The sequence below is a fragment of the Monopterus albus genome, unplaced genomic scaffold (assembly GCF_001952655.1).
Source record: "Monopterus albus unplaced genomic scaffold, M_albus_1.0 scaffold355.1, whole genome shotgun sequence".
NCBI classification, from domain to species: Eukaryota; Metazoa; Chordata; class Actinopteri; order Synbranchiformes; family Synbranchidae; genus Monopterus; species Monopterus albus.
In genome coordinates this window covers 407,558-431,818 of record NW_018128235.1, presented here as the reverse complement: position 1 = coordinate 431,818, position 24,261 = coordinate 407,558, and the positions used below count along the sequence as shown (strand labels likewise).

General features: G+C 42.5%; 2 protein-coding genes across 2 annotated transcripts in view; both read left to right on the top strand.

The window, feature by feature from the left end:
• Positions 1 to 8,734, top strand: part of epb41l3a (erythrocyte membrane protein band 4.1-like 3a) — a 45,722-nt gene extending 36,988 nt beyond the window's left edge. Inside the window, 11 exon segments of the mRNA XM_020625446.1 lie at positions 1,440 to 1,487; positions 1,579 to 1,608; positions 1,686 to 1,868; positions 2,153 to 2,182; positions 2,488 to 2,877; positions 4,680 to 4,772; positions 5,295 to 5,372; positions 6,174 to 6,218; positions 6,581 to 6,667; positions 7,975 to 8,055; positions 8,420 to 8,734. Coding sequence (XP_020481102.1) covers positions 1,440 to 1,487; positions 1,579 to 1,608; positions 1,686 to 1,868; positions 2,153 to 2,182; positions 2,488 to 2,877; positions 4,680 to 4,772; positions 5,295 to 5,372; positions 6,174 to 6,218; positions 6,581 to 6,667; positions 7,975 to 8,055; positions 8,420 to 8,530 — 1,176 coding nt within the window. The 3' untranslated portion in view covers positions 8,531 to 8,734.
• Positions 8,735 to 14,688: 5,954 nt separating this feature from the next.
• lama1 (laminin, alpha 1) overlaps positions 14,689 to 24,261 on the top strand; it is a 58,825-nt gene continuing 49,252 nt past the window's right edge. Inside the window, exons 1-2 of the mRNA XM_020625481.1 lie at positions 14,689 to 14,915; positions 18,078 to 18,248. Coding sequence (XP_020481137.1) covers positions 14,861 to 14,915; positions 18,078 to 18,248 — 226 coding nt within the window. The 5' untranslated portion in view covers positions 14,689 to 14,860. The remainder of the gene's footprint in view (positions 14,916 to 18,077; positions 18,249 to 24,261) is intronic.

The following is a 24,261-nucleotide window of genomic DNA, read 5'->3' as shown; positions in this document are numbered from 1 at the left end:
ATGACCCTTTGCACAAGCATTATACCACATTTAAAAGACAACCACTGACCTAAATTGCTGTATAGTCCCAAATAAAACCAGCTGTTTTGGTTTCTTTTCTTTATTCTCTTCCAAACTTCCCTGTCCTTTTTCATGCAGCTGTCTCAGCTAACACTGAAAACAGCAGCTTGCTAGGGTGCCAGTCAGCCACAGCAATAGTTCATAGAGCTGAACCACATGTACTGACTGACAGCTGAGCTGCAGCGCGAGATGCACGTAAAAGGCGCATAAAAAATATACATCTACAAACGTATTTAAAAATGTGCTCTGTAAAGAATAAAGAAACATGACTTTACAACTAAATGTATTTGTTTATCTAGTTTAAATTCACGATGCATTACCACATTGTCTCATTATTAAGAGTTGGTTTTATATATAATTCAAGATAATCCAGGTTTATTTTAGGGGCATCAGATTGAAATAAGAGTATTCTCATGAAAGTTCTGTAAGATTTGAGTCTTATAGACTCTAGTTACTTTATCAGTTTTAGTTACCTCTCATGCCTTTAGTTCCCTTTAGTTACCTTTCATAACTTTATCTTACCTGATTACAGCTGTATTGATTATTGTGCATTACTGAGCCCTGGTTATTTTCTAACACAGTCATTCTCCTTGCTTATATGTCTTACAATTTGAATGAGGTGATACATTAGCTTATTGTCTCACACACAGACACACAGACACACACACACAGACACACACACACACACACACCTAGACAAAGAGGCTCCGGTTTACATTAAATGGAGAATAGTGCAAGACTTGATTCTTATAGGCCCTAGTTACTTTATAATCTTTAGTTACTTTTCTGTTCATCATTGTCTTTCAGGTACTTTTCATATGTTTACCTTCCTTGCTTACACATGGTAAAACTGTACTGATGATTGACCAGAATTACTGAGCCTTCATTACTTTAATACATTTAATTCCATTTGTGCTGATGGGAGTCAGGTGATACTGAAGTATAAACTGATCACTTTAACTTCTGTATACACTCAGTGTCTGCACGCAGGAGGTGCTTTGTTATGTAATGGGATTACACAGATGGGGGGTCTGCGGCACAGAAAACCCATTGTTTGGTTGCCGCCTAGAAAGTCACATGACAACACTTACACACCTGGTTTCGCGAGATCTTTGTTTGGGGCGGACCCAGCCCAAAATGCATAAATGTATTGTGAAATCATGACTCGGGAGTCAGTGGATGGAACTCCTGCGGGAGAGCTGTCTCTTTGATCCCAGCACTGTAAGGCCTACCTGTGATCAAACATGCAGTAAACCTTCCGCTGATTTTAAACAGTCCTCTCCTGTCGTCACTTCTCGTGCTTCCAACAAAAGAATTGGGTTAATTTCTAACAAAGAGGTTAGATTCTAACAGTTCTAAATACCCATGTTTGTGTTTAGACTGAGCTGACTGACACAGCTGTGGACGGAGACCTGACAGCGACTGAGGTAGTGCTAATCTCTACGTTGATAGTACCACTAGTGCTCATGCTGTATGGATAACACTAACCTGTCTGTCTCCATCTTTATCTGTCTGCAGTCTGATCAGGATGAAGATTTGAAAACTCAGGTAAATCTCATTACAGTGTCCTTGATATGCTTTTCTCTCCTTGTGCTTCACCTGTCTGCTCACTTGTCTGCCTTCAGGAGGCACTGGGGAGTCCTGAAGAGGTGCAGAAACCTCAGAGTACTGTCAGTGCTCTGAGACGCTCCTTCTTAGAGGAAGGAGGTGTGGGAGGGGGGCTGACAGAGTGGGAGAAACGTCTGGCCTCTTCACCTGTGCGACAAGTTGATGACTTCCCAATGATTGAGCCTCTGGAGCCTGAGGAGGTGAGGACAAAGCAGACAGTCTGCACATATGACACATATCTGCAACAAATATGAAACATGAGAAACTGCCATTTGCTGTCGAGGAGAGCCGAGAGCTGGACAGCAGCGATAGCTGCAGATAGGAAGGATAAACATGCAGCCCCATCTCTAATCTCATCAGTCACATGGTGTTCACAGATGTGAAGCGGGCTCTGATGCAGGTTCACGTGCTGGGTGACTGTTGCTACTGAAGCTGTTTAAATTCACACCTCTGTCTGAAACATGTCTGTGTGTCTGTCTCTCAGGCCCTGACAGTGGACAACAGCTCTTCAGAGGTAGGTTGTCAGACAAACACGTTGAAAACATTCATTCTGCCCTGAAACAGGACATGATGTTACAGCTGTCATGCAGTTAATCTATTATTCTGAATGATCAGAGGCTGTAGTTGGATCAAACCGAAATGGGAAACAGGTTTTAATTTGTTGTTCTGGTTTTGTTAAATGTGAACTACACCTTAAATGTAAAGTGACGGTACTTTCTAGATCATGCCTCCTCACGTATAACCTGATTGGTTAATATGTGTTAGTCTGTGTGTGTGTGTGTGTGTTTGTGTGTGATGTTGCTCACCTATGCACTCCAGGAGGGTGGGGTTGTAATAAAGGAAGCTCTTCAGCCAGTCAGAAAGAAGAGCTACACTGTAGGGCGGAGCTACGATACCACCTCTGGTAGGGTCGTTACCATGACGACCATGGATGACACCTCAGATATTGCTCTAACAACCAGTACTGAGACAGGTGTTGTCACAGGGGGGCTGTTGATCACAATTCAGGAAGTGAAGACACCAAGCTCACCATCAGAAAACATCTGTGATGTTGTCTGTGAGACTAGAGGAGCCAGGGCGCAAACTCTAGACCTTGGTCTGGGGGGAACATCTGTGATGTCCCCTCTGGACCCCTTACACCTTCCTAAATCACCTTTGGATGAGCTGAGCCTAAGTCCTGGCAGGAAGTCGCCCTCCACAGCCAGAGTGGTATGCGGATTGGGTGATTAGTGGTCAGCATGGAGACAGCATGCAGTGTAAAGTCGGTGGTGTCATGTTGACACATTTCACCCTTGCAGTGCTGAAGCACAAAATGTGGCTGAATGCTAGTTCATCTGATCCAGTTCAAACTGAACACCTCAGCTCCAAAAACTTACACTTGAGCGACCAGATCCAGATCAGCTCTGACATGTTGGTCTGTTCATTTAGGATTTTAACCTCACCCTGACATGCTGCAGAATCTAGTTCTGTCAGAACCAGGATCTGTAGAAAACCATGCCCATTCACTGAGTGCAGCCTCACACGAGGCGGTATGGAGTTGCATTGCCTGCAGTAGGACACAGTGTGGCGCTGCCGTGAGGTTAGCAGGAGGCAGGATGGACATGCAGTTAAGCTGCACCATCACTCACACATTGGAAGTGCTTGGTGTACAAAAAGCACACAGAGGAGGCAGCAGAAACACTTTGAAAAATGGAAAACTATGGTCCAAAACTCCAACACACAGTAGACAATTAGGGAGTTACTGGCTACACTGTACAGTGTGTCTGACCCATGGTAAAACAGCAAATCTAAACTACTTTAAAGTGAAGTGCCTATTCAATAGGACTGATGTAATAGATAATAGAGTCTGTATTTTAACTGTGTTTACTTGATGTGTTCTCTATTTTGGTGGAGTTCTGTTTGGAACTAGTGATCTTCCATTGTTTTTTTGTGGAGCATTTTACACACATAGCTGCAACAGAATAGATTTAAAGCATAAAAATACACTTCAGGTTGCAGCTACAAATGTAAAGTGCAAGTGATACCCAAGCTGATATGCTGGCAGTGTAGACAGCTGGACTGATTACTAAAGGGGAGTATTTCACATGCATATCAAAAACGCAGCTGAAACCCTTGCAGTGTAGACACAGCTTTAGTCCAGCAGGAGGCAGTATGGAGCTGTATTGTTCACTTGAACTCTGCTCAGCTTCTCCTTTTCCTTCTCCCATTTTGTTTCCACTTTGATCAAAGTGGTGCACAGTGAACATGATTTTTATTTTGTTGTGTTCGTTGGCTTATTTACCCAGTGTTCATCAATAGTTTTTTTATTGATGGCTCGAACATTGGGTTTATTGTTCTTTTATTGCACTTCACTTCCTGTTGGTCAACCCTTCTTTTGATTGGTTACTTTTGTTTTCTGGTACTTTTCACCTTGTTTGAAGCAGTGACCTTCATCGATGTTAAGAGAAACCTAGAAATCATGGAGTTTAAAAGGTAAAAGTAATCCAGAAGCAATATGATAATGGGCACAGCACAATGGGCAGTACAGTGCGTTGACAAGTGAATATGCTTACCACAGGAACAGAAGAAATCGGGTCAAATGGGGCATGAGTGTTTCTGACTTCCTGCACAGACTGTGAAGGCTGGTGGATATTTCCTGAACTTTCCATTTTGACTGCAGCTTTATTTCACCACTCCCTGCTGCTGCTCTCACCTGCTGCTGCTCTCACCTGCTTACCAGCCAAGGCGCAGTACATCTCAGACAAGCCTACTCTGTACTGCCCTTGTGCAATAGAAATACCTAACAGCAGACAAATTACTAATGAAGCTAGGCTTCACACAAGGTGTAACTACACCCCTCCAGTCATGCGCCTCTGGCTCCGACCCCTGCATGGCTACAGTCTGGCTGTCAGACTCTTAAGTATCTGCTCAGTAAAATGTATTCTTTTTTACTTTGTTACAGTAATCGCTGTAAAATCAGAGATACGATTCAAATTTCTGGTGTTTCATTGCCTCTTGTTTATGTCTCATAGCCTAAACCTACATTTGATGAAATGTCTCCTGAACTGACCGCTCTGCTGAAGTCGGCCAGAGAACAAAAGACTTTCAGACACAACCTGCTTAAGGTGCCTGTCTAACCCTGGCCATCTAATGGTATACCTGTCAGTCCTCTTCTCTACCTGTCTGTCCACCTTTTCCTTCAGGTTTAGACTTCAGGGTAACTAACCCCTTCATTCTATAACTGTCTGCTCTCCCAGCATATTTAAAAAATGCAATTGTGTAGCGATGAGAAGGGGGCGTGGCCTCATCGCTAAACGTAATGTGTGACATGGATGGCCACAGGTCGGTGGCACCATACACATCACCTGTCACCTGAGACAGCCAGTAGCAGAATTCAATTGCAGTAGCTGGGTTTCAACCAGTAGACGGGAGTGTGTATGAATATTCATCACAAGAAATGCAGAATTAAAATACTGCAACAAAAATGTCAGATTTGGAGCTGGACCAATACAGAGCCACCATCACACATAAGATGCTACATATTTCAGACATGCTCATGAAAACTTTAATGAATAAATTAATTCTCAGGTTTTATTGTTTGGTCCTGCCCCCTCTCTCCTGTACCTGATGTCCCTTACCTGTTTCAGACACCAGAAAATGTGGAAAAGCTGTTCCTGATGACGGAGTCAGATGACCAGGACCAGCCAACAGTGGACCAGCCTCAGGTAGCTGCAGGAAGTGTAGTGGGCCCGCCTCCTTGTAACAGTAACAATGCTAATGCCAATCATGCCAGTGATGGTCATGTCAGTGATGATGAGTTCAAAAGCCAGGCCAGCAATGGTAATGGCAGCAAGGCTAGTGAAGATGCTATCAGTGTGTTAGCAAAGGACGCCATGGAGGCTGCTGTCAGACAGACTGACAGACTCAAAGCTATGATCCTAATCAGGATACTGTTAATGCTAGCACTGCAGTTAGCCATGTTGAGCAGGAGCTAACTAGAACAGAGGTTAACAAACTGAACACCAAACCCCACTCCGTCCTGGTCTCTCGACTTTCTGGGTCTCTGTCTCACTGTTACCATGATGACGAGGATTCAGACAACTCAGAACAGGATGGAGGAGAGTGGAGGTTCAGTGAAAACTCCCCTCCCCCATCTTTACCTCACTTCATCTCAGGGCATACCCACTCTAGGACCAGTCAGATGCCGCCAGCTGGCAACACTGATGATGATGAAGAGCCTAACCCTCTGCAGGAGGTAACACATGAGACCAGTGTCTACTGCCCCAGTGAAGCCAGTGACCCCTTCCCCGTAAAGTCTGTCCCAGTGAAACCAATTAAACTTCCTCGGCTGCCCCAGCGAACTGGCTCGTCTCACGGGTGCTGACATGAAGGAAACAAGTCCAGAGTAGTTGTAGAGTTTAGATATCAGCTTGTATGTTGGAAGAAATAGAAGAATTTAACCAAATCGTGTCATTAAGCTTTTGGATTTATGGATTAGTAAACTATTTTGTCTGTGGATGTTGTAGGAGGTCCCAGTGGTGAGGAGGACTCTCACATATGAAGCTCCAGGGGTGAGGGACATCCTTTGTGTGTGCTGTCACACTTTATGAATTTTTTCTTTTAGAATAATCTCTTTCAAATGAATATTGATGAAATGGGTCCAGTCTTTAGTAACCCTTTACAAAATGACACAAGTTGCCACCAGAACAAAAATAAGCATATAAACAAAAATACCTCTGTACATTAGATTGTGGTGCTGTTTCTTTGTCAGTGTGATTCATCAGCTTGTGATTTTACTGACTTCTTTCCAGAAAACACCTACAGGCTTCACCAGCTTCTGCATCTCACACACACAAACAAATCAGTAACAAATTACAGTAGTAAGGCTGCAGAATAGTGATTCAAAGCTCACACTAATAAACGTGTGTTTCAGAGCCGGGTGGATTCTGACTCTCCTTCAGGTCTACTGTTGAGCTCCCAGACCTTCACTGCAGAGACCAGCACCACCACCACCACCAAGGTATCCGGTCACCACAGTAACACAGGTCACTACTGCACACATCTCCAAGGGTTAGGGGTTATGTTCAGGAAGAGACTGACCCCCCTTCCTTAATGGATAAGTCTAAGGCTGATAACACGTCACCACCATCCACATCGCCATCTGTGGTGCTTTTTTGATAACAGCCACTAGATGGCACTGTGATGGCGCAGCCTCCATTTTGGACTGAAAATGCCAATAGAAACAATACAAACCCTACAAATAACTTGATTGACACAGACATGACAGAGAAAGTGAATTCCAAGTGGAATATAAGAAACAGTGCTTGGCACTTAACTGTAAAAACTGTCAGTGTGACAGTGAGCAGCTTGTAAACAGTTATATTAGCAGGATTATCTAGTTATTTCCACCGAAACCTTTCCTTTGTACTGCACCATATATCCTATATAGGCTGCTCATCTTTAGACCTACCTCATAGTGCTCATTTGATTAATAAGCAAGTAAGTAAGATTACTTGGTCCAAATGCTTGGGACTACAGCCTGTCTTTAGTCTAAATGCTCCCCTTTTGTTATAGACTTAATGTAGCTCTCAGCAGTTTTTGTTAATTTTAATAGTGAGTAGCTTCAATGAAGGAATAAATAAATGCATATAGCCTATAGTCTACTGCCTTTTACTGATGGGTGCAGAATCTCAGAAATACATCACTGATCGCTACATGCTCTCAGCGGCTCCATCAGAGCTAGCAAGTTCAAGAGGCTAACTAACATGTAGGGTTATATGCTGAATAAATATCAACATATCTACATCAAAATGAAAAAGCTATTAGAAGAGTCAGAAAGAAGCTTAACAAACCCCCAAATTACACACACACATATAAAATATAAATTCCCCACTCGCCCAAGCGATAGCAACATCAGGAAGAAGGAACATGAGAAGCTTGAGAAATACCAAGGGCTGAAAGAAGAGCTAGAAAAGATGTGGAAGGTGAAGGCACAAGTGGTCCCCGTGGTAATATGAACACTGGGGGCTGTGACCCCCAAACTGGGAAAGTGGCTCCAACAGATCCCAGAAACAACATCTGAGATCTCTGTCCAGAAGAGTGCAGTGCTAGGAACAGCTAAGATACTGCGCAGGAACCTCAAGCTCCCAGGCCTCTGGTAGAGGACCCGAGCTTGAAGGAAGGCATACAAAACCGCCCCAAAGTGGGGGGCGAGTGGGGAATTTTTTTTTAATATACTTAGAGAGAGAGAGACTCATAGGTATGTGACATTCAGTCATGTTTCTGTAAATCTTAAAGATCTGACTTCTTTGTGTTGTTTTTTTACAGATGATAAAAGGGGAAATTTCACAATCCAGAATCGAAAAGAGAATTGTTATTTCTGGGGACACTGAAATTGACCATGACCAGGTAACTGTCATTAAAAACAGTCTCAATCGGGAACATATTTCTATTGACCCAAACTAGGCTGTGACAGACTCAGATTAGTCCAAGACAGACTAATACATAACCTTATTAAACTGCAGTAGATTTATACTGACTCAAATTAGACTAGGACAGATTTATATAGAACAGGATTAATCCAGGACCCACCTTGAGTATAACTTCTGGACAGATCTGTGCATTCCAGGACTAGCCGGTGACAGATGTATACAGACCTGGACTGAATCTGGTCATACCTGGGCCTGGTCTACCCACTTTTAATACAGGGTTGGCCCTGGATCCGGTTAATCCAGACCTAGACCAGGTCCTGACCCCTGTGTCTCTCTTGAAGGCCCTGGCAGCAGCAATCAGTGAGGCACAGCGGGAGCATCCTGAGCTGTCTGTCACTCAGGTCGTCGTCCATAAAGAAACTGAGGTCTCTTCTGATCCTGTGATTGATTAGTGACATCACAGGTAACAGGGAGGATCTGGCCCTGCCCTTACAGGTGGAGTCTCAGGTTGGATGCAGGTCAGCTGATTGGTGCATGGCAGCATTCATTATATTGTTTTTGCATGTTTTACATGTGTCTGAGTCCAGACTCAGTGAGGAGAGACAAACATAGAAAGATGCTCAGAGAAGCTCAGGTCTCATTAGTTGGAAGCAGAACACAAAGAAAAGGAAATGTGCTGAATGGATAAAACTTGAATGGGACCACAGAGGACAGAAAAACTCTGTGGTGATTGGTTGGCGGAAACTTCCGTAAGATTGTAAAAGTGTGATTGGACTAAAAAACTGAAGATTCTGAAAGTGTGAGAAGGAAGTAAACTGCTTCCCCAGTCTCTTATATGATCATTCTTGATGTCCTTAATGCTCACTCGACCTGGAAGTCATTCTGGTCAAACGATATAACTGACAAGGACAGAAGGCCATCCTTTCCAGATGTTCATTAGGAACCAGCATGCCCATTATCAGAAATTAGTTGGTGACTGCATGCTTCAGACAAAGAGTCAGAGGAAAGGATGTCTCATGTCATTAGTAACATGTTTCCTTGAGTCATCTCTCCTCCCGTGTTTTCCTCACGTAACTTCATCGCATCATACATGAGCAGGACTAATAGTCAAGGAAAAGATGCAAGTGAGACAACTCTGCTTATAAGAGACTTGGGAAGCAGTCATGGAGAGCCCTTCTGGGCACTCAACTGATCAGTGATCGATCATGTAACAACATAACTGACGAATGATTCACTGGAGTTCTAATATGGCCACCAGAAGGCAGCACGTTATGACATAACATTAAACTGTTGACCATCATGTGAGACATCACTGGAGTGTTGCTCTGCCCTGCATTTTGTTCCTCTGTGTCCAGTACTGGTTCTGTATCTGGTTCTTGGTGTTTTTAAGAAAACAAAATCCAGATCTCCAGTTTGACTGAAGATAATCAAAAACTGTTCAGAGGACATATCAACATACAACATTTTAGAGAAGGCTTTGAAGCTTGTTGTGCTGTGCTAACACGCTAATTAGCATGAGCATGCAGTTCTTCAGCAGACAGAGAAGCTTAGCCTAGCTTCTCTGTCTGTTGGTAGATGTAAATCCTCCCCCTGGTGGTCATGTTCAGTTTTACCTTAAGTTGAGCTTATTTATTGGCCTGAAATCACAGGTGGATGTTTACATGGGGCCTTTACTGGGAAAAATAGTCAGTTAAAAGCTTCATTTTGTACCAATAAAATCAGAACCTGAAGTGACTTGACTCACTTGTTTAATTTCTGTCTAATTTTTTTAATGAAATGTACTTTGTGTAAGTTGGGAATGTGATCACCAGAGCATGATTGTTTCTCAACATTATAAAATTAATTTGTATTTTAGTTTAACTTTTGAAGTTCTGTCTGGTTCAGTTATATTTTGATAATTTTCATATAAACATGATGACACGCAAGAAGTTAGAGTATACCATCATGAAATAATCAAATTAAAATGATCTCAGATTACAGGATTAAGTTTTGGACACTCAGACTCTAGTTTATTGTGTTCTTTCATATTTTGGGGATAGCTGCAGCTCAGGAGGTAGAGCAGGTCATTCACTAAGTTCAGCTGTTTGATCCCCGCTCCTCCAGTCCGCATGCCAAACTGTCCTTGGGCAAGACGCTAAAGCCCAAGTTGCTCAGCGATGTGTGTGAGTGAATGGGTAAACAGACAAATAGTGTTAAAGTGCTTTGCGTATGCTACAGTGCATAGAAAAGATATGTCCATTTACTGTTCTGTTCTACTTTATAGCTGCTTATGTCTCTTTTTCAGGACTGACTCTTGAAGCTCCTGCTGCATTATGGGAGTTGTAGTCCAGACTACAGCACCCTCAAATATATTGTTTGCAGTGACACGCAAGTGTAAAGGAAATGACGATTTACAACACACATGCATGTACATGCACACACAGCAGTACCTGTCTGTCTGACTGGGGGTGAGGCCTGTGTCTCAGGTAGCCTCACTCAACATTTGATTGATTGTATAATTACATTTAGTAGAAAGCTTTGCAATAGCAGTCACACTAAGGACAAAAATGACTTCTGTACATGAAGAAATATAATCTATATAGACAGGTTAGAGACAGACGGGACACTGCTGTGATGCAGAGTGGTCCCATAGCAACCACCCACATAGCAACCATCCAACCAGAGCCCATAAACCTCGGATTAATTTTCACAACAAAAATCAAAACATGAACTTCTCAGTTTACCTTCAACTTTAACAAGCTCCATCCTCAACACACCTGGCTTCATAACAGGACAGACATCTAACCGACTGGTAGACTCAGGTGTGTTTGCTCATGATTGTGTGATGGAAGACAATAGCTTTATAACTCATTCAGCAAATAGTTTACATCACATGTGACCTCTGATTTATATGTTTCACATGGTGATGTTTCTTGGCAAAGAGCTCTTAGGGCAGAGGCACACCAAGCTGACAAAGGCCGACTGCTGTGTAGCCTCACGTCCCCTTTGTCTGGGCTAGTCGGGTTGGAAAAGTGGCACTTGAACACACCACGGATGACAGCCAGTGGCCAACTAGCATGTACATTCTGCATTTGTGTGAGAAATAATTCCCCCTACCAGCAGGTGGCGTATTTGTAGTTGTCATTCAGAAAGGAAAAAAGAAGAGCTAGACCTCAAAAATACAAGCGTAAACAGACCAGCTGTCGTTCAATACAACTGCTTCTCATCGAGGATATGTTTGATAAGAAGCTACAAATGACACTGCAGTTCTCTGTCTCTGGTCTTTTGGTTGTGGAAGAAGAAAGGAGGTTGTGGAGGCGATAAACAAAATGGTGAAATTATGGATACTACAGCGACAGGCTGAAAGGACTTTCCTGAACTGTTCTCTTCTTGTGCATTAATTTACTAGGCTCAACAGCTAGTCAGTGGTCTCTCTCACCGACAAGCCCCAACCGACCCAACATGTCAAATCAACCGAAAAGCCAACAATAGGGGCCGAGTAGTGCCACGTGTGGGACAGCCAGCCTTCGGCTTGGTCTGTCTCTGCCCTTATCCTGACAGTCTCATGCAACTGTTTCCTGTCTGAAATGTAAAGTAGCATCAATGCTAGCACTGTAACAGCTTACTGTATAGTAGCAGATACTGAGCTCTGTTTACCCATAATGCAATAGTAATATGCCATTCTGCTTTCTCACCATAGAAATTCTTACTTTTCTCACCTGTTTTTATTTATTGATTTGTTATTCATTTATTTATTTGTTTGTTTACTGAAAAGGTCAGTGTTTGTAATCAGAGTCTGACCAACCACTCCCCCTGGTATCATATTACTTTTATTTTATTTAGCCAGGGATAGTCGCTTGAGGTTCAAAACATCTTTCCAGAAGAATCCCTGGTGAGGGGACAGCATCAATTTTAAACACTGACTACTCCCCCTGGTATCACAATACACACTGACCGCTGACCACCTCCCCAAGTCAAGCGCATTCCCAGTGGGTGTTGCCTTCAGCTATGATTGCGCCTGGTTTCCAATCGCGATTTTCATGGATAGGATCTCAAGGTGCAGCTCGGGGGTAGGATCGTTTCTGGTTTGGGGACCTCAGAATTGCTCCTCTGCTTTTTGCAGATGATGTGGTTCTGTTAGCTTCATCAGACCGTGACCTCCTGCATGCACTGGGGCAGTTTGCAGCCAAGGGTGAAGCAGTTTGGAGGAGAATCAGCACCCCCAAGTCTGAGACCATGGTTTTGTCAGAAAAAGGTGAATTGCTTCCTTTGGATTGGGAATGAGGGTGGTAGCCCAAGTGAATGAGCATAAGTATCTCTCATAAGTAGTTCTTGTTCACAACAGAGGGGAAAATAGAGCATAAGATTGACAGGTGGACTGGGGCAGCATCAGCAGTAATGTGGGTGCTGTACCGCACGGGTGTGGTGAAGAGGGAGCTGAGCCAGAAGGCAAAGCCCTCAGTTTCCCAGTCAGTGTTCCCCTATGGTCACAAACGTTGGGTAGTGACTGAAAGAATTAGATCATGAATACAGGCAACCAAAATTAGTTTTCTAATGTAGATGAACAAGATAAAGTGCAGAGTTTGAAAAGTCAGAGGGAGCTCGGAGTAGAGCTGCTGCTCCTTTGCATTGAAAGTATTCATTTGATGTAGTTCAGGCATCTGATTAGGACTCCTGGGCACCTTTCAATGGCAGGTTTCTGGGCATGTCTAACTGGTAGGAGGTCACGGGTTAGACCCAAGATACACTGGAGAGATTATATATCTCATTTAGCCTGGGAATGCTTTGAGGTCCACCGGGAGGGCCTGAAAAGCATCACTGGGCCTGCTGCCCCTGCAACCCAATGGATGGTTGGCCCTACCCGTGGTCTCATGTCACACACTGGCTACTCCCCATGGTGTTTTAATACAACCTTGTTTAGGCACCACCACTCAGCCATTCAGCCTGTTTTCCCCAGTGGCCACTGGTGGTACAGCAACACAAAATCCTCACGCAGCCCAAAAAGCATTTTCTTTTTCACAATGATAAAAGTGATGTCTCTAAAATTGTTGACAGGACACATCAAACTATAAACAAGATCAATTACTGTACTCTTTGTATTATCAATTTTTAATCCATGGAAGTTTTATATTTGTAAAACTTTCCCAGAGCCTAGAAAAACTTTCAGTTTTACCACGGCAATCTCAATTTAAAGCCTATGTGCCCTGCATGGGCAGTGGGGGAAATGGTAATGCACATATGCACTGGGCCACATGATTAATGTACATGTGCACCTGCACAATGCGGAAGCAAATTTGAAAGAACATTTTTTTAGGCAGATGCATTGGGCAAGTAACCTTCATTCAAGTGATTGGGCGTCCTGTTTTAGTTGAGGATTCAGGTTTTCCTCCTCTTGGTGAAATGTTGCTGTGCACTCTGGCCTCTTCCCCTGGTGTTACATTACACAGTGACCACCTACTGTCATGTTTCATGCTGTTTTATTGATGATAAATGCTTTGAATGTGTGTGTAACCACTGATCTCAAAAAATGATAAATAAATAACTGATAAATGATGAATAATCACCCGGCTTTATGTTTTTCTGTAAGCAAGGCAAGTTGATTTGCGTTGCACAGTTTTATAACTCCTAAATGTACCAATTCATTCAAATTAACTTATGCCTAAATTCTACCCAAAATGTAAATAAAGTAAAACAGTTTTTAATGGAAAATTAAATCTTCTAAAGCTTCACTGGAAAAGGGGGAAAACAGCCTTCTCAGTGTGTGTGGGGCTTCTGAATGACTTCTAATAATATATAAGTCTCGGGTGGTGCCATCAACTTGAAAATGACACTGGGACCCAAACCTACAGAAATACGTTACGGCTTACGATGTCTGTTTGTAAACTACCAGTAGTGAATACAACAAACCCTGAGTTAACATGTAGTCTATATGAAATGTATTCATTATAAAAGTACATGACAGAAATAATGAAATGTTGAGAGCGATGTTAAACTTCTCGCCACCTCGTAATGAACTTGTGTGAAACAAAGTCTGTCTATCAGCAGCATCAAATGTTATATATTCTTTAAGTTCAGAGTGGACAGACACAGGCAGCTACAGGTGTGTGGTGTATTGTGCAACAAACTGTATTAGCCACTTAGTTTATTTCATGTAAGGCATGAATAAATAACATTTGAAGAGTAGGCCGATCTGATTATATGCACTGATACGCAGGGCTGTGATGTACTTCAGTCACACAGTAACTTTCAGTAGAAAGTAGAATTTGTGCTGGTTCCTTCTCCCTCCTCCATCCCCCTGTCTTTTTCATTATGTTTACACAGTACAGCCCTTTTCTGTATCTTATTCCTCCTGTTCCCTTGCGCTCTGCTGTTGATTTAAACTCCCTCTTCACACATTTCTAAACAGCATGTAGTTGAATTTCCCATCCATTTCTTCCACCTGAAGAATCAGTTTCTCTCTAAGTGGGTTTCCTTTTCTTCTCCTTTTGATTTTCTTTGTCTCCTGTTTTCATCTCCCCCGCAGCAGGTCACATGGTGGTCCCCCTCCCCCCTCAGCATGTCACATGGTATAGTCCCCCCTCCCCCTCTTACTGAGATGAATGAATGAGAGAGAGTGGTAGAGTGAGGTAGAGTCACAGCAGGAGAAACATTCCTCTGCAACCAGTTTATTCTGCCAGTTCATACTGGTTCATTTGCACTGAAACCCGAAGCCCAGTTACTCACAGTCTGACTCCAGTCTTAGGTTTAGGTTTTTACCTCCAGTTTGTCCCAGTTTGGCTCCAGTTGAACCGGTGGCTGCAGAGATGAGGCTGCTGCTGTTGTTGCTGCTGATGGAGCGAGCTGCAGCTCAGCAGAGAGGTGAGGCACTTTCTTTTCACTTTACTGGTTTCCACTGACTTCTGATGAGTACTGCTGAGTTTTACTGTAACACTGAGGAGCTGGAAGCTGTGTCTTTATTGTCAGCTATTTGTTACCAATGATTTATATAAACTCAGACTGTCTGCTCAGTTCAGCTCAGAGTCAGAAACATTTTAACAAACTCTTCAGTTTTACTCCATGTCAGTGGTTTATACATCTGATTATTTTTATCTTCTGGACCTGATCAGTTGTTTGCGTTGAATGATCTGAAGCTTAGATGTTAAATGTTTACCAATCATGAATGTAATCGTATCTACAATAGTGTTTTTTTAATCTGTGCCAAGGTTTATCACAAACTGGTTGAACTACAATATGTGAAGGCAGAAATTATTAATAATTTAATCACTTTATGTTCTGTTCATTTATTGATTGAACTCCATATCTGGAAGCAGCAGTAAAGTTATTTAACCCTTTAATTTGATGCAGAAAGATCCTGAGCTAACCCTGTTAGCTCTGTTAGCTGTTAGTGCCTGTGGTAGAGCTCAGATTTATTGTTGTTTATTGAACAAATAAAATCGATTTTAGATAGTTTTTGTTATTTTGGACAAAGTTAAACTGGTAAATAAACAGAAATGATGGTTAAACAAGAAAACAGATTTCTGTGTTGGCCCTTAGCTCTGTCTGACAGGCTGGGGTTAAAGCCCTTTCTAGTTTTGTGCAGGCAGTGCTGAACTGTTGGCACAAAGATTTAGTCTTTATCTGTGTTGAGTCCCAGTTTCTTTTACAGGTTTACATTTGTTCTGGTTTCACTCAGGGACATATTCTCTGTCACCTTACTGTGGTGTATGACTGTAAATGTTCTCCATCAAGTCTGAGATAAAACCTTTGCATTTTAAACAGAAGCATTGGTTTTACCACACAATGAAGGCAGGTCACGAATCTGATCAGTGCATGTTATCAAGATATTGATGAGGGGGGTCAGACAGATGGACTGCATGCCCTGCTGTGTCTGTGGGGGGGTCAGAGGTCAGCCTGTCATTGAACGATATGATTGCATTTGTGATTGGTGGAGAGTCTGTAATGACAGCATCACCTGAAGGTTGAACCTGAAATTTAGAAAGAACAGACACTAAAACCTCTGATGTGACATGACCCTAGAATCTGATAGTTTTTCAATCATTCTGATCTCTGCTGTGCAACCTCTGAGCCCCAGACCTGATCAGATACTGATAGTTGGCAGAACACATCATCATATTTAACTTTTTTAAATTGATTGTTGAAGTTAAATATGCTTATTTGAATTGAATTTCACATTCAAACCTATGAGATGCCTTGGCCTCACTGTGATTCACATGCTGTTCAAATTAGGCAGATTCAAAGTGTAAATAAAAGCTGTGGTTTCACTTCAGTTAACCCTTATGGGTTGCTTTAATAAACTGACCTTATTAGTTGCTAAAGCCAAAAAATGGCCTCTTCCAAAACCAGCTCTAAAAATTTCATAAATTCATATTTTTTTCCACTTTAAATTACCCAGTCTTTTAAAACTACTTCTGCCTGAACTATAAATATCAAATATGAATTATATTTTTGGAGTTTTTAAGCCTTTAAAGGTGAGGTATGTTTACATAACCCCACTGTTTTCTATGAGAAAAAAAACAAAAAAACTAAAATAATTTCCAAAAAATACATTTCAACCAGCATTTTTTAAATTATTATTATTAGACCCTGAGATGGGTCAATGATTAGCAGCAACAGTGATTTTGATGCATTGTTTTGTTTTTTGCAGTGGCAGATTTACACAGAAACCATCCAGTTTTCCTCTACCGACATAAATCCCCTACTTCCCTGGAAAGATGAATGCTGAAAGACAGTGACACAGAGAAAGAGATAACATATGTCTCTGTACAGGAAACAAATTCCTTGTGTGTGTAACATACAAATAAAGGTTATTATCCTTATTCCCTGTCTCTGGGCCAGGGTGCTTACTCAAGCAGAGGAAATGGTCTACATGTCTCAGTTAAAGTGGTTAAACTGCCAGTAAGGGCGCAGTCAAGACAGTGCTACAGCACAGCACACAACATGTTCTTTTACTGCTTTGTCTTCCCCTCTTTGCTAGCTTGACCACCACAGTGCGCTCTCGGTATATACAGTATTTCGGGCAGGCAGTGAAATTTGGCATAAAGATTAAAAAAAGCGTAACATTGCTAGCTAGTATGCTACAAAGTTTATTTTGATCAGGTACAGAGAAGATACGGTTTACACGCATGCTGAATGAACAGTGGACTGATGTTGAAATCAGATGACTGCTTGTCCTCCATGCTGAGGAATGATCGAGTACCTGCCTCATGATTTCATGGTGTTGGATATCTCATGACTGTGGTGGCTGTACCTGGCTAGGCCCTGCTATGTTTAAACAGTCCTGCCAGGAATTTCATGCACAGCAGCTCTTTGTCTGAATGCCAGAAAAGCAATTGCTATGCAGCTACATGTAGCCTGCAAATTCCTAGGTACCATGTCTGAAAGGGGCTCCTGACTGTGAGATGTGACAACAGTGCAAACTGAACACCTTTTATTCATCCTGTTGAGAAAAAAACTTTCATTTGAAGGAGGTCCCACTTTTCATGGTCAAAGATGATTAATGTCAGAATCATATTTGTGTTATTTTGGAGGATAATAATTTGGATGTTTGTGTTTATCAGACATGTTTTGTAGTTCACTTTTAGGCAATTTTTATGAACATGATCACATGGCGCCTCATGACACAGCTTCAGGACATCTCAAGTTACTCATAAGATTGTTCCTAAGTCCTCAGTTCTTGTTCAACAAGGAAGTCGTTCCGGGTTGACCAAGGATTTTCCAGGTGTCTTAAATTGGCTGAAGTAGCTATGAGTGAGGATACATGAGACCATTATCTGAGGAAGTTTTTTATGAACTAACACGCCCCTTCATCAGAAATCATTTGGTGATTAGATGCTTCAGAAATCCATGGAAAGGACAACTCTTGTATGCATCCCGCAAAAGTTGATGCATAGGAGAGATTTAGGACACTGACTCACCTGAGGGTTTATCTGCAGAGACATCTGGAATAACAAAGAGGGCACAGTTCAGTCATGTGTCCCAACAGGCTAACAAGATGCTAACTGCTGTCTGCCTGTGTTGCAGGTCTGTTTCCGGCCATCTTAAACTTGGCCAGTAACACAGTGATCAGCAGCAACGCAACATGCGGCAATCCAGAGCCAGAAGTTTACTGTAAACTGGTTGAGCACGTCCCAGGACGAAGAATCAAGAACCCACACTGTGCCAAATGTGATGCCAACTCCATCCTGTCCAAAGGTACTCCACCAGAACCATAGATAGACATAACACTTTGATCCTCCCAAAGGAAAACCGTGAGATGACTGTGTTTTTACACATTGGAGGGAAAGACCTGATTGGGTTACATCAGCATTTTTAAACAATGTTCCTTTTAACATAAAGTGCTCCTGCTTTCCTTCTTTATCAAAGTAAAAGTAGCCAGACTTAAGCATGTGCAAAATCCTGGCATGAATTGCCATTGAGTGACTTTGTACAACTGCAAAACAAACAATGAACCAGTCAGTAGCAACCTCTATACAGTAAGATAAAATAAAATATTTTTGCAACAGCTGGATCTTGTAAAGAAAACAAGTCACACTTGCAGTGAAACATCAGTGCTTTAGTTCCACTAGGCAGATTTAACTTTTTCTGAACGGTGGCCAGGTTCTGTCATTGAAGCAGCTATTTTATTCTAATTTTTCCAAGGAAAGTCTTTGCTTCATTAAAAAATTAAGATATCGACAAAAAATGATGTTGTCTCTATTACTTTTTTGTGAGTTGAGCAGAGAGGAGACTCACACCACCCCGCATCCAGACTGCTAATGAATCGTGCATGCGCAAAGCCTCCGCTGAGCCCGGATAAAGGAGGAGGGTGAATTGATTAAATTTGATATTCTAGCATTTACCAATAGAGGACAAAATTGATTTATGTAATGTGGGTCTAGACAAAGCATTAAAGTCATGAAGTTATTTTGAGAAGTGATGACCTCTTTAAATAGCAAAATAAAAAACAAGCAATCAACAGAAGAAAGTTCATTTGTAGCACTAAACATATTTAGGGTGTTTTTACTCACTTTTTGTCTCTCCCATGGCATTATTCCTCTCTTCTACAGTGTCCATTACAATTATATGCAAGTAGAATTTTATGCAAATTAGGCGATGACGTCATTTAGTGACTTCTGGCGACTTTTAGGACAGCCAATAGCTACTTTCCTTACTGAGGAGTTGGTAACACTGAGTGGCCTGCTTAAAATAGCGAGTTTTCAAAATACACAGGTATTAAAGTGCTAGGCCATGGCTAAAACTTAAACAGTCAAAATAGGTTAGGCCTCAAAAGCCTGCTTAAAATAATGGGTTTTTAAGGCTGACTTAAAGGCCACTAATTCACTTTCAGCCCGTAGTTCTATAGGAAGAGCATTCCACAGTCTGGGGCTGAAAATGGAACAGGATTGGTCGCTCCATTTTTTATAGTGGGATTGTGGCACCGCCAGCAACGAATGATCAGGGGAGTGGAGAGCTCTACTCGGCACATAATTTGACAGCAGGTCAGATAGGTAAGCTGGGGCGAGACCATGAATAGCCTTAAAAACAAACAATAGGATCTTAACTTTGATTCTAAAGTGGATCAGAAGCCAATGAAAGTCACGAAGAACCGTGGAGATATGGGCAAACCTGTGTGGTAGTGGGAAACGTGCAGGACCCAATAAAGATGCCTGGAGACCTGGAGTAGCTTCGAAAAATTCTTTATTTCATGCAGCATGGAGAGAAGTCGGACACAACTTAGCAGTCGCGCAGAGTTCTCCATCTGACTGGTAAAGAGGCAGGCCTTTTATACCAAAAGTGATACAATACACATCTATAAAACTCATACCATTGTCTCATATCTAACAACCCACATACCGTCTCCAGCTGTCTTTGGTGTCTGCATCTCTCCACGACCAGACAGCCAATTCACATTTTGACAAAGACAAGTCGGCTTGTTTTGCATTCACACACAGACCCACTTAACATATTACAAGTTCTGCTTTATCTTGGGATGTCCTGCAGAGACCGGGGCCCGACATCCTGAGATGACCACTTGGCCAGTTTAACATACAAATTAACATCACACATACACCCGGTGTAGATCACAGTCCAGCAGGGAGGTGTGATCTCCTGCTCACCAAATGATCAGACATCCACACCTGGGAGCATTTGACAGCAGCCGAGCTGCGGCATTTTGGACCAATTGTAATCTTTGAAGCAAAGTCTGGGGTACTCCCACATACAAGGCATCGCAATAATCCAACCGTGAGAAAATAAACGCGTGAATAGCCTTCTCCAGATCTCCATGTGACAGAAAAGGTTTAACCTTCGTTAACAATCTTAGATGGAAAAAGCAAGACTTAACCAGTGCCCTAATCTGTTTCTCAAAATTAAAGCTACTATCATTTATTATTCTGAGGTTTTTCACGGTATCAGATAGAGGGAAAACTGAGGTGCAAAGGTTGACTACATCTGGTGACAGGTCAGAACTAATAAGAATGTATTCAGTCTTGCTCTCATTCAAATGCAGAAAATTTAGAGCAAGCCATTGTCAAGCAATTATGCAGCGGGGTAAGAGCATTGGAGTCAGATAGGAGTAGTGGCATATAAATCTGAACATCATCAGTGTAAAAATGAAAATGAACATATTGGCTAGATACAATTGCCGCAAGAGGTGCAATATATAATGAAAAGAGTAATGGAGCTAGGGTCAAACCCTGCAGAATGCCTGAAGTGAGAGGAGCTGTATTTGAGACGCAATCACAATACTAACCAAAAACGTTTGATTGGTTAAAAAGGAAGAAAACCAGTTTAAAGCAGTGCCTTTAAGCCTGACGAAAAATTCAAGTCTCAACAAAAGAACACAATGCTCAACAGTATTGAAAGCTGCAGATAGATCCAAAAGAACTAAAAGAACAGGACACTTGGTATCAAGTGATATCATTATGAATCTTCAGTAACGCTGATTCTGTACTGTGGCGGGGCTTAAAGCCAGATTGAAACTTGTCAACAATATTTAAACAATCTAGGTGAGACTGCAACTGGGTGAATATGTTTTTTTCCAGAATTTTTGCCAAAAAGGGTAGGTGGGAAATAGGATGAAAAGACAATAATAGAGAAGGATCCAGATTAGGTCTTTTAAGGAGTGGGCGAACTATCGCGTGCTTAAGAGAAGTCGGAACCACACAGACAGAGATTAATAAATGTGACCGGGGAGGGGCCAAGAATGTCAAAAACCTCCTTGGTAAGCTTGGCAGGAAGTGGGTCAAGGGGCGAGGAAACTGGTTTTAAGTGAGCTATGGCGTCTTTTAATTGAAATAAAAAAATCGGACAAAAAGAATTAAGAGTGTGTAATACGTCAGATCCAGGCTGTGTATCCACCAAGGGCTTAGGCATATTATGCCTAAGAGCCCCAACCTTATCGCTGAAATATCTTAAAAATTGATTACAAAGAACAGGCGAACCCTCATCTATAGGCAATGCACCAGCTGGATTAATAACAGAATGTATAGTTCTAAAAAGGACTCTCGGGTTATGACTGTTTGTTGCTATAATGTTAGATAGGAATTGAGTTTGGGCGTCTTTTACAGCCTCCTGGTATGCTAGGAGGCTGCCTCTTAGGATATCCAGGGAGACATGCAATCTGTCTTTTTTCCATTTGTGTTTGGCTTGCCTGCAGCTCCTCCGCAATGCCCGAGTGGAGTCGTTAAGCCAAGGAGTAGTCGTGTTGCCAGCCTTTCTCATCCTAACAGGTGCAACGGAGTCGATGATCCGGGCACAGATTGAATTTAGTGAGGAGAGGAATACCTCAGGGCAACTCGGAGGATGATGATCCACTAGAAGTCAGAGTCTAAAAACGCAGCAGAAAAGTTGGAGGGGGTAGAGGAAGTAATAATCCTGCGATGCAGCCATGGGGCCACCGGTCTAGGCAGCCTTATTGGTAGCGAGACTCCAAAATGAATAAGGAAGTGGTCAAATATTGCTATATTTGACATGTCCTTAATAACAACAGATAGACCCCGAGAGATGACAAGGTCTAATGTGCCCCCCTGCGTGTGAGTGGGACATACTACTGACTGATGAAGGTCAAAGGAGTCCAATAGTGCTTTAAACTGGTTAATAAGGTGGTCAGGCGAGGAGTTAGCTTGAAGATTAAAATCCCCACAAATCAACAAACAATCATCCTGTGACATAAAAGCAGCCTAAAACTCTTCAAGTTCGTGGATAAAGTCCTTCGATTTAGGAGGTTGATAAATGACTGCACATAAAATAAGGCAGTGCCGAGATAAAACAAAAGTTTGTAGTTCAAAGCTAGAAAAAAACCATGTAGGGCATGAGGCGACATTTAAAGATTGGCTTAAAAACAGATGCCAGGCCATCGCCTCGATCAGTAGGACATGAGGAGTTAAGAAAGCCGGTAAAAGCTCAGAAAACAGTGTGTTATCCCTTCGTTTTAGCCAAGTTTCCGTGATGAAAAACATATCTAAATCGTGAGTGGTGATAAGATCATTCAAAATGAAAGGTTTGTTGTTAAGTGATCTTACATTAAACGAGGCGAACTGGAGCAAGCTAGGCTGAGCCTGAGGGCATACTGTGCGGGACACTGGGCGAAGATTGGAGTGGAGACAGCGTCATGTAGAGCGTTTCACCAAACGAAAGTGTGGAGGAGGCAGGTTGGCCTCTAAGCCTACTGGTTGAAGAAAGCAGTAATTTAAAGTAAACCATCTTGACGACCATCTTGAATCGAGCGATGTTCCTGGAGGTATTCCGTCCCCTGTGACAGGTTCAGAACAGATTTCAGCTTGACATGCAGTCCTACTCTCCTGCTTTGTCATCTCCGTCAAAACCTAACAGATGACGGATGACACAAATGTCGCAAAAAAGGTGGTACAAATGCTAGCGGAGGTGGTGGAGGGTCAACTTGCCGACTACAACAGCAATTTGAGCCGCTACTCATTGAGTAGCGTATTTCAAGCAGCATCACACGATCATACACCAAGGTAGAGAAAACAGAAGGGACTTCAAAAGACACACAAAAAAACAAATACACAGGAAGAGTAGATGGCTGGCCAAACACAGCGGCATCATCTTGCCATCGACCCAAACAATATATGTATATATATATAAATTCCCCACTCGCCCCCCACTTTGGGGCGGTCTTGTATTCCTTCCTTCGAGCTTGGGCCCTCTACCAGAGGCCTGGGAGCTTGAGGGTCCTGCACAGTATCTTAGCTGTTCCTAGGACTGCACTCTTCTGGACAAAGATCTCAGATGTTGTTCCTGGGATCTGTGGGAGCCACTCTCCCAGTTTGGGGGTCACAGCCCCCAGTGTTCCTATTACCACAAGGACCACTTGTGCCTTCACCTTCTACATCTTTTCTAGCTCTTCTTTCAGCACTTGGTATTTCTCGAGCTCCTCGTGTTCCTTCTTCTGATGTTGCTATCGCTTGGGATTGCTACATCTACAGTATCACTACGGCCTTCTTCTTCTGTTTGTCCACCACTACTATGTCCGGTTGGTTGGCCATTACCAGTTTGTCAGTTTGTATCTGGAAGTCCCACAGGATCTTAGCTTGGTCATTCTCAACCACCTTTTGAGGTGTATCCCATTTTGACTTTGGGACTTCCAGACTGTACTCAGCACAGATGTTTCTGTACATTAGAGTCAGCCACTTGGTTCACAAGAAGCACTAAATGCTTCTTGTGCTGCCATGATTAGTGCCTCTGTGCTGTCTTTCAGTCCAGCTTTGTCCAGCCACTGGTAGGATTTTTCAATATCAGCCACTTCTACTATTTGATGGTGGTACATACTGTGCAGAGATTTGTCCTTCCATGAGGGTTCCTTCTCTTCCTTTCCTTGGTCCTCTGGTTTCTGCTGCCTGAGGTATTCACTAAGCACGTCATCACTTGGGGCCATCTTCCTGATGTATTCATGGATCTTTGTTGTTTCATCCTGGATAGTGGTTCTGACGCTCACTAATCCTCGGCCTCCTTCCTTCCGCTTAGTGTATAGTCTCAGGATGCTGGACTTGGCGTGAAACCCACCGTGCATTGTAAGGAGCTTCCTTGTCTCAATGTCAGTGGCCTCTATCTTCTCCTTTGGCCAGCTTATTATGCCAGCAGGGTACCTGATGACCACCCGGACTTTGTTCTTTCCATTCAGCTGACTTTTCAGGACTTGCCTTACTCTCTGCAGGTACTTGGTGGTTGCTGCTTTCCTTGCGGCCTCTTCATGGTTCCCATTTGC